The sequence below is a fragment of the Amphimedon queenslandica genome, unplaced genomic scaffold (assembly GCF_000090795.2).
Source record: "Amphimedon queenslandica unplaced genomic scaffold, v1.1 AMPQUscaffold_13075, whole genome shotgun sequence".
NCBI classification, from domain to species: Eukaryota; Metazoa; Porifera; class Demospongiae; order Haplosclerida; family Niphatidae; genus Amphimedon; species Amphimedon queenslandica.
In genome coordinates, this window is record NW_003546689.1 from 52,378 (window position 1) to 62,433 (window position 10,056).

A 10,056-nucleotide genomic window follows, 5' to 3' on the forward strand; every position below is an offset into this window, starting at 1 on the left:
TATATATTTTATTATTTATTATATAAGAAAATGCCAAGAATCTAAAAAGTACCCAAGACTATAGCCCATGGTTTTTTCCAAAAAATGGCTCCGAAATCACCCCAAATTTTTATTACATTTTCTGATACATATTGATGTCCTTATGCTGTGTAGCAAGTTTGAGTTGATTCCGACTTCAATTTTTCAAGTTACGGCCATTTTAAGAAAACGTCAAAAATCTGAAAAATACCCAAGGCTATAGCCCATGGTTTTTTCCAAAAAATGGCTCCGAAATCACCCCAAATTTTTATTACATTTTCTGATACATATTGATACCCTTATGCTGTGTAGCAAGTTTGAGGTGATTCTGACTTCAATTTTTGAAGTTACGGTCATTTTAAGAAAACGTCAAAAATCTGAAAAATACCCTGTACTATAGCCCGTGGTTTTTTCCAAAAAATGGCTCCGAAATCACCCCAAATTTTTATTACATTTTCTGATACATATTGATACCCTTATGCTGTGTAGCAAGTTTGAGGTGATTCTGACTTCAATTTTTGAAGTTACGGTCATTTTAAGAAAACGTCAAAAATCTGAAAAATACCCTGTACTATAGCCCGTGGTTTTTTCCAAAAAATGGCTCCGAAATCACCCCAAATTTTTATTACATTTTCTGATACATATTGATACCCTTATGCTGTGTAGCAAGTTTGAGGTGATTCTCACTTCAATTTTTGATGTTACGGTCATTTTAAGAAAACGTCAAAAATCTGAAAAATACCCTGTACTATAGCCCATGGTTTTTTCCAAAAAATGGCTCCGAAATCACCCCAAATTTTTATTACATTTTCTGATACATATTGATACCCTTATGCTGTGTAGCAAGTTTGAGGTGATTCTGACTTCAATTTTTGAAGTTACGGTCATTTTAAGAAAACGTCAAAAATCTGAAAAATACCCAAGGCTATAGCCCATGCTTTTTTCCAAAAAATGGCTCCGAAATCACCCCAAATTTTTATTACAATTTCTGATACATATTGATGTCCTTATGCTGTGTAGCAAGTTTGAGGTGATTCCGACTTCAATTTTTCAAGTTACGGCCATTTTAAGAAAACGTCAAAAATCTGAAAAATACCCAAGGCTATAGCCCATGGTTTTTTTCCAAAAAATGGCTCCGAAATCACCCCAAATTTTTATTACATTTTTTGATACATATTGATGTCCTTATGCTGTGTAGCAAGTTTGAGGTGATTCCGACTTCAATTTTTGAAGTTACGGTCATTTTAATCCTACTCCTACTGTATTGTCTCATAGGGAGTTGAGTGAGCAGGTTCAAAGTGCTTTAGTTCAACTTGAGCAGGAAAGAGTCTCAGCTGTCAAGAGGTGCCAGAGAGCACACGAAGAACTCAAGAAAAAACAAATTGTAAACTCAAAAAACTATTTTTATTTATTTATTCATATTTATTTATTGTTATATTTAGGAATTAGATTGTTGTACTGCTAAAGTGTCTGATTTGAAGTCAAGGCTGGCCCACGCTAGGGAAAGGAGTAAGATTGATACAGCTCACCTCCAGGACAAACTCCAGAGATTGTCTGATGACTCCAAGAAAAGAATAATGACACTTCACAATGAATATGCTGAAGTACTATTAATAATAATGATACTATTAATACCTGTATGTACTGTTCCCTTTCTATCAGTTGCAGGATAGATTCACTGCTGTTAATAAAGAACTGAAACAATTAAAAGAGTTACAGATCAAGCAGGAGAATGCCAGCAGCAGTGCTAGAGTGTCTGTCACTAGCAGTAGAGAACTGGAGGAGCTGAAGGTTGAGCTAGAGACACAGAAACAGCTCACAGACCAGTACAGTGCAAAGGTAAAAATGATAAATAATTAATTATTAATAATAAAAGCTGTTATTGTACATGTATTTGTGTATTATTATTATTATTATTATTATTTATTATTATTCTAAAGGTACTTGAGTGTGAGAAGGAACTAAGTTTAAAGACTGTACAGTGTCAGGAGATGGAGAAATCACTTGATCTTGAAGCTACTCTGAAACAATCTGTAAATTATAATTAAACTTTAATTTTATTTATTTATTTTTAGTTGCAAGATAAGTATGATGCAATACTTAAAGAACTGAAATGCTACGAAGAAGCTGAGGGGGAGGAGCCAAAAACCACACCTACCAGCAGTAACACTGATGACAACATTTCTTCACTTCAAGAGGAACTTCTCATTCAAAAACAACTAACTGATGAATATAACTTTAAGGTATGGATATAAATTAAGTATTTTACATTCAGTTCTATTGCTTGTATACATGATTATATTAGTTATTTTGTGTATCATTTGTGTATTGTAGGTACTGGAGTATGAGAAGGAGTTAGGTATGAAGACTGTAGAGTGTCAGGAGATGACCGAGGCCTTGAAACTGGAGCAGAATCTAAACAATAAACTATACGATGATGTAACTAGTAGACACAAACTAAGAATCATAATTATGTTCTTTATTTCTCCAGATATATCATTTGCGTCAGGAGCATGGTAAATTACAGGCAGCTCACATGAAACTCTCTAAACAGCTCAAGACCCAGGAGTCACGTGCTGCTGAAGCTTCAAAGGAAACTGAACAAGCTCTTCAAGATAAGGCAGTCATTGAAGAGGCACTGGAGCTGGAGAGAACTAGAATGCAAATACAACTAGCTCAGTTCACTAAACTCATCGACTATAGACACAACACACCTAGTGCAGCTAAGAAGAGGAGTAACCCCAAGAAGGTACCATATTGCATTGTAGTGTATGTGTGTATAATTATTTCTTTTTATTTTTAGGGTTTAAAGTTAAGTCGTAAGAAACGTGATCCAGAGAAGGAGAGAAGTGAATGGATGATATTAAAAGATATTGCAAAGAACTCTAAAGACAATAAAGGTATATGCACTAATGATCAATATACATTGTACATGTACATCCACTGTTTTTTTAAAATAGCACTTTTGTATGCATAAACAGTACACACTAAAACTACATGATATATAGTTATTATCTTTGCCCAATGCATGGTTAGCTTCACTTGGCTTTGACACCATTGACACCACCTCAATTAAACTGCTGACGGTGTTTATGATATTGAGGGTGATGCATGTCATGTGGTGGACGATACATGTCATGTGGTGGTGGTCCTCGTGGACGATACTGAGGACGAAATGCACCTCGCTGTGGATGATATGGTTCATATAATGGCATACTTTGTGGTGGAGGATAGCCAGGACCAAAAGGAGGAGGAGGAGGAGGTGGAGCATTAGGTGGAGTGAATTGTGGACTTTGCTTCATTTCTTTTAGCTGTCGTTTGAGTCGCTGATTCTCTACATGAAGATTGTCGTTTCTCTTCTTCATTGCTGTCTCTTGGCGAGACAATCCTTCTACTTTATCTTGTTGCTTTCTATTCTCCTCCTTAAGTGTTTCTATTTCTTCTTTTTGATGCTCAAAAACTTCATTTTTCTCTGCCTGCAAGGTCTCATTCTCTTCTTTTAATTGCTTGATTGTGTTTTGAGCAGCAATCAGCTCATCCTCTTTCCTGTCACTCAAGACTTGTATCTGCTGGAGGTGAGAGGTCACATCATCAAGCTCCTTTTTTAATTTTTTAATTTCTTCAGCTTGTGTCTCAGCTAGTAACTCAGCACTAGTTACATAACATGATTCAGTATGTTTCTCAAGGTCACGTAGCTCACCACTCCAGTGGCATCCTTTACTTTTATTCTTACAATAAACCTTCAGGTCTAATACCTGCCTCTCCACCATTTTATCTTTAACTATGATGTATTCCTCTTCTCTACAACAAGGACATGGTTGTCCAGCTTGTTTTACTCGATCAACACAAGAATGACAGAGCTTTCTACCACAGCATGAGATGAGATGAGGTTTCCTAGGAGGTAGGAGACATATTGGACAGATTAAGTCATCAGGAGGCTCCTCTATAAGATCACAATCATAGCCGCCATCTTTGCCTTCTTCTTCTGCCATGTAGGATTGTTGACTGAGAGGAGGTTGCTATGGGAACCTCATGCAAGTTTCTCATTAAAAACTTAAAAGTGAATTATTCATAGGCTGGGTTGTGTCATATGGACATGTCGCAATATCAGATTTCACAATTTTTAAAACTTCCAAAAAAGGTAAGAATTTGCACTGTATTGTTCTCACAGATACATTGTATCTCCAGTGAATGCAGTGATACTGTATTAGTATTACTACATTAAAAAGTACCAGAATAGTGGTGGTTGAGCCGTTGAGATGTTGCTCATTGTATGCTGTGATGTACTTGCTAGCACATATTTGACATTAATGATCAGTCAATACAACTGTTGAGCCTGCTCCACATTTTAAACTATCGATCTTCATTGCTGTTTCTTTCATAGAGTCCTATCTTCACCTTTAGTATGCTTATTTTTTGTGTTGTGCATTAATTTGACCTCATTCCATTTCATAAATTGTAACTGTCATTCATGACCATTGAGTGGTAGGTGCCTAGTCAATGGATTTTTCTTCATTATCTTGTAACTGTCGTTTCATTTTTTCCATAAAATTTGATGTTCATTAATTGATATAGATTCCACACTTGCCACAATATTTAGCATAACGATGTATTACATTACGGCATCTTGGACATATTCCCTGGTTGCTATCGTAAGGATTAGCAGCAAGTGGTGGAGGGAATGGTGTAAATTGTTGAGCTACATTATGTGTACCAGGTGGCGGGACTGGCGGCCGATGAAATGGTGTGAATTGGTAGGTTGCAGGTGGTGTAGCATGTGGTGGAGGGAATGGTAGGAATTGGTGAGATGGTCGAGGGAACATTGGATGATAGTTTGCCAGGGGTGTGGGTTGAGGTAAACTCTGCTTTATTTCTCTTAGCTGTTGTTTCAGTTTCTCGTTCTCAACATTAAGAGTCGCAATACTTCTCTTCATTGCTGTCTCTCCTTCTTTCTTTGTCAGTGAAAGATTTTCCATTTCCTTGGTCATTTTTTTGTTTTTTTCTTCTAATCTCTTGATATCTTCAGCTTGTTTCTCTATAATCTTTTTTTGTTCAGCTAGTAACTCAGCACTAGTTACATGACATGATTCTGTGTGTTTCTCAAGGTCACGTAGCTCACCGTTCCAATGGCATCCTTTACTTTTATTCTTACAATAAACCTTCAGGTCTAATACCTGCCTCTCCACTATTTTATCTATAACTATGACATATTGCTTTTCTCTACAACAAGGACACGGGTCTCCAGCTTGTTTTACTCTATTAACACAAAAATGACAGAGCTTTCTACCACAGCATGAGATGAGATGAGGTTTCCTAGGAGGTAGGAGACATATTGGACAGATTAAGTCATCAGGAGGCTCTTCTAGAAAATCACAATCATAGCCGCCATCTTTGTTTTCTTCTTCTGCCATATTAAAGCGTGGATGCTTTTCCTGTTATGAGGTTATGTTAACTGTGGTTATGCTCAATATTCATGAGTAGTCTATAGCCAAAGAATACATAATTATGTTAAAAGTACAAAATGACACATGTACATGTACTCCTTGCAATATTGCTAAGACTGCTGACCCTGTGCATTAGTTATTAGTTTATTTTACATCTCAGGTGACAATAGAGTGTCCAGAAGTCCAAGTATTAGTAGTATACTAGTGGATCAAGCCACACCTGGAGGACAAGTCAGCTTTGAATTATATATTTTTATTTATTCATTTTCTATATTAGTCTGTTAGATCAACGCGTAATAATAAACCGTCAGTGACACCAGGGGCAACATCATCACTAGGTAATAATGATACATTGTTATCTCTTTTATGTTTCATTTTACAACTTTCATGCAGTTTGTTCAAGCAGTGTCGCCCCTACTCCCAGTAAATCAGGTATCAAGAGATCAGCCCCTGACTCATCATCAGCAGTACTGGAACATAACATACCACACAGGTCACCTAAATACATGTACACTATGTATTTTATTATTATTATTATTATTATTATTATTATTATTGTTATTATTACATGTAGGTGGGTGATTAAGTCTGGTGCATTCCATAAGAGTCATTCCTGCTCCACTTGTTCAGGATCAATCAAACACACACAGAAATATGCCAAATGTGCATGTAAGTATATACATGTACAATAGAGAGGAGGTTGTAAGCAATAAGGTTGATGGTTTACATTCCTTTAACCACATGAGCATCACTCAGCAGTCAATGTATGTACACTTGTACAGTTACTTGTGTATGGATTGTGTGTCAGTAGTTGATTGGTTGTAGTTCTTATTACATAATCATAACTGATGTCATGTGATACATGAATCATGTCTATACATTGTACATCATATGCACCTCATCAAAGTCACCGTGCATGACAGTGCATGCACTTTAATGCTCCTTTAAATTTAATTTTCCCTTGGACGTATTTAGATATGCAACATCAATGAGACAATTGTACACAGTCAATCAATTATTCCCCTCTTCCTTTAGACTGCAGTTTTGTTGTTCATCAGAAATGTACCAGCAACACTCCTAACTCGTGCGGTCTTCCCCTACAGCTAGCAGCTCACCTCTACCCAACCTCACCCTCTAAGAGACAATGCTCACAAGCAATGGAGGATGATAACAAAGAGAATGCATCATTTGTTAGTACTTCATCAATGGACAGCAAAATGAGACGTTTGTCCATTGATCTGGTACGCTGCAATAGTTCTATCATGTCTACTGGAACTGATCTGTCTATAACCTCATCAATGCTTGCTTCTAATGACAGCAACGATGACAGTCTTGTCTGAATCCCATCATGCACCAGTCCTCTCTCTCTTTATATATAAATACTATACACTCAAAGATGATAAGACATTACATAACGTATTAGTAGGTAGAAAGTCCCTATATAGTGTTGCATCACACTGCTTGCATGGGTAATGTTGAACACTATAGTGATTTATTATAATAACAAATCTCATTTTTACTTTCATAATGATTTCAAAAACAGTATATATATATATACCGAGTATAATAAAACCAATAATACTGATTCATACAACCAATAATACTGTGATAATAATACACATACATGTACATATATGTCACTCTGTTAGTCTCTCTCACTGAATGCCTTTGGTGTAGGCAATGGCCAATAGACCAGCACACTCAATAATCCTATGATGCCAAACACACCAACCAATACTAGTGATGTAGCAACTAAGGGGGGGGAGAGATAAGGAAATTAGGACATGATATTGGAATGTGTTTGTCTCTCTTCACATTAGCAATAATCTCTGTATGTATTGTATTTATTGCATCCTCAGTGAACATGCATCTGTTGTTGGCAAGGCTATAATGGGCAGTGTAAATTAGTCAATGTCTCTGTCTCTTTTAGGAAGTATTCAATTAGTGTGTTGACAAATTTCTAGTCACAAACAATAATAGTTGTTGGGTGTGGCCTCACTTGGATCCAATGGGAAGAGATAACCGTATGGGCTGAAGGTGAAAGTCCCGTTTAAGACTCCCTCAACCTCTTGTCTGTGTCTCTCAGCCTCTTCCCCACTAACAGAGTAACATATGCACAGGGAAAGGACTAGAAGCAATGACTTCATCTTGACTAGAAGACAGACGAAAGTTCTACAAACAATACAGTCAGAGGATAAAGGTGGGGCTCGAAGTTCAATTATTAGTCACGTGACGTCTATGAGATTATGACGACTTTTTTGTTACTAAAAATAGTACAAGGTTCTGGGCATTTCCCTTTAAAAATGAAGAGAAGCTGTCAGAGCTAACTCACATAATATTTTACAATGGCTACGGAGCAAGTGGATAAAGTGAATTTCGTTAATGTTCCTGGCGGCTTTAAACCAGGGGAGACTCTATTGGTGTTTTACAAACTGGCTGACGGCTATGAAGTTCATGGCCGCGACTGGGTAGGTCTGTTTCGCGTCGGCTGGTCCTCGAGCAGAGACTATTATACGTTTGAATGGGCTTCTACTAAAGACGAGGAAGGGAGGGAAAGATCAGTGAGGTTCACTGGATCTCGTCTGCCACCAGATGATGGACAGTTTTATCAATTTTGTTATGTTAGTAAGAGCGGGGCCATAAAAGGAGCTAGCCGTCCTTTTCAATTCTCTGCTTCTGTTAGGGGAGCTGTTTCTGAGGATATGGAAGTAGTTGAGATTAACGAAGAAGACAGTTTGGTTCTCTTGCGTTCAAAACAAGACGCGCAAGTGTCTGAGCTTGAGAAAAAAGTCACAGAATTGATGCAAACAAAAGTTAATGTTGAAGAATCTTTTGTGAAAGTGAAAACAGAAAATGAAAGGGTCCTCTCTGAAAAGACTGAGCTGGAAAATGAAATGAAAGAGTTGCTAGTCGAGGTTGAAGATGCTAGGAAAGAAATTGAAGAAAAAATAGCTGAAATTGCTACTCTAAAAGAAGACATAGCAGGCAAAAATGCAATTATTTCAAATCTAAACACCGTCATTGAAGACTACAAGCAGAAGCTGCTGTCATTTGAGGACACCTTCAAGGAAAGGGGACACGAGTTTGAGCAGCTACAGAAATCAAAGGATGCTCTTAAACACGAGCTTGATGATGTGACCTCTCACCTCCAACAGATACAAGTCTTCAGTGACAGGAAAGAGGATGAGCTGATTGCTGCTCAAAACACAATCAAGCAATTAAAAGAAGAGAATGAAACCTTGCAGACAGAGAAGGTTGAGTCTGAGACTCTTCTACGCACACATTGCAGCCAATTGGAGGAAAGCCAGAGGAAACTGGAGGAGGACAAGGAAGCATTGATTGGTCGCAGTGAGTACTATGAGGCTGAAGCAGAGAGAAATCAACAGACCATTGAAGTGATGAAAGTACAGGTGTCCAGTTTGGAAAATGATTTGAGCGAGCTCAACAAAGAATTGGATAAAGAGAAGGCAGAGAATCAAAGTCTTGCAAAGCAGCTTGTCTCCAAAGAGCAAGAGTACAACGTGATGCAACAGAATGTCTGTGAGATGGCCGGTAATATCAAAGAGCCACGAGACAGTCTACCTGACGTGCCAGTCACTGATAAAGTTGATAAATCTGTCTTTGATGCTATGCGAATGGCTTTTGAAGATATAGGTGATCAACTGAAAAATGAGAAAAAAATTAATCATTCACAAAAAAGAAAAATAGCCGAAATGGAGCAGAGGATTAAGTTATGTCAAGAAGAATACAGAAATATTGCAACAGAAAATGCTCACTTGCAAAAGAAATTCAAAAAGAGTGGTAGCTCTACTCCTACTGGCAGCACTCAACCAAGTGAAAAGGCAAAACTAGAGCATGAGCTTGAGCAGTTCCAGTTGATGCATGACAGGAAAATAGCAGAGAAAAATGAAGTCGTTGAGCAACAAAAAGAAGAAATAGAAACGCTTGAGGAGGAGAATAGAAAGCTACACGATAAAGTGGATGGATTGACTCACCAGGAAACAGCAATGAAGAGAAGTATTGAGACTCTTAACGTGGAGAATGAGCAACTCAAGAAACAGCTAAGGGAAATAAAGCAAAGTCTACCAAAATACACTCCACCTACTGCCCCTCCTCCTCCCTATGGTCCTGGCTATAGACCTGACTCAAGAACAGTCCATCCACCAGCACCTCAGAGACCACCACATCATGGAGGCTATGCTGCTCCTACTCAGCACTGTATTCACCCTCAACCACAGCCGTTTGACCGTGATGGGGCAAATGGAACACGTCAGTGTCCGATGTGTCAACTTGCTTTTCCAGCAAGGACCTCTCAGCATGTGTTTGAACAACACGTGAACAGTCATTTTGGTAATTGAATTTAAAAAACTAATGTACCTAACTTTATTGTGTTTACATGCACTATTATGATCTTGTACATGTAAATAGCTGTTATTTCTGTGTCAATGGTATTATTCTCAAAAAATTATTACTCTAATTCAAAATGCTAAAAATAATTTTAATTTCTAATAAAAATAATGTGTTAAAACTTAATCTGTGTCCTGTATAAATAATGGTGGCCATTTCTTAACAGGAGAGCTACTAACAAGTGCTC

General features: G+C 37.6%; 3 protein-coding genes and 1 long non-coding RNA gene across 5 annotated transcripts in view; 2 read left to right on the plus strand and 2 right to left on the minus strand.

The window, feature by feature from the left end:
* LOC109580154 (citron Rho-interacting kinase-like) overlaps nt 1-7,005 on the plus strand; it is a 7,609-nt gene extending 604 nt beyond the window's left edge. Inside the window, exons 3-15 of one of the 2 annotated variants that reach the window (XM_020001426.1) lie at nt 1,294-1,402; nt 1,461-1,622; nt 1,681-1,857; nt 1,959-2,051; nt 2,094-2,261; nt 2,353-2,457; nt 2,510-2,767; nt 2,822-2,918; nt 5,620-5,693; nt 5,740-5,800; nt 5,856-5,955; nt 6,037-6,131; nt 6,498-7,005. In XM_020001426.1, coding sequence (XP_019856985.1) covers nt 1,294-1,402; nt 1,461-1,622; nt 1,681-1,857; nt 1,959-2,051; nt 2,094-2,261; nt 2,353-2,457; nt 2,510-2,767; nt 2,822-2,918; nt 5,620-5,693; nt 5,740-5,800; nt 5,856-5,955; nt 6,037-6,131; nt 6,498-6,802 — 1,804 coding nt within the window. In that variant the 3' untranslated portion in view covers nt 6,803-7,005. The remainder of the gene's footprint in view (nt 1-1,293; nt 1,403-1,460; nt 1,623-1,680; nt 1,858-1,958; nt 2,052-2,093; nt 2,262-2,352; nt 2,458-2,509; nt 2,768-2,821; nt 2,919-5,619; nt 5,694-5,739; nt 5,801-5,855; nt 5,956-6,036; nt 6,132-6,497) is intronic. The other variant, XM_020001427.1, reaches the window with a different exon arrangement.
* Nucleotides 6,971-7,677, minus strand: LOC100633906 (uncharacterized). Its single transcript, XR_898176.2, has 2 exons — nt 7,462-7,677; nt 6,971-7,214 (listed from the first exon to the last, which is right to left on the minus strand). It is a non-coding gene; the product is annotated as an uncharacterized LOC100633906 (long non-coding RNA).
* Nucleotides 7,678-7,737: 60 nt separating this feature from the next.
* On the plus strand, nt 7,738-9,946 carry LOC100635284 (calcium-binding and coiled-coil domain-containing protein 2-like). The gene has a single exon (XM_003389419.3). It carries the CDS (start codon nt 7,808-7,810, stop codon nt 9,818-9,820), a length of 2,013 nt encoding a protein of 670 aa, XP_003389467.1. The 5' UTR covers nt 7,738-7,807; the 3' UTR covers nt 9,821-9,946.
* LOC100635410 (exonuclease V-like) overlaps nt 9,894-10,056 on the minus strand; it is a 1,723-nt gene continuing 1,560 nt past the window's right edge. The window contains exon 4 of the mRNA XM_020001425.1: nt 9,894-9,935. Coding sequence (XP_019856984.1) covers nt 9,894-9,935 — 42 coding nt within the window. The remainder of the gene's footprint in view (nt 9,936-10,056) is intronic.

Coding starts and splice junctions, on each gene's coding strand:
- LOC100635284 (XM_003389419.3), top strand. CDS start 7,808: ATGGCTACGGAGCAAGTGGATAAAGTGAATTTCGTTAATGTTCCTGGC.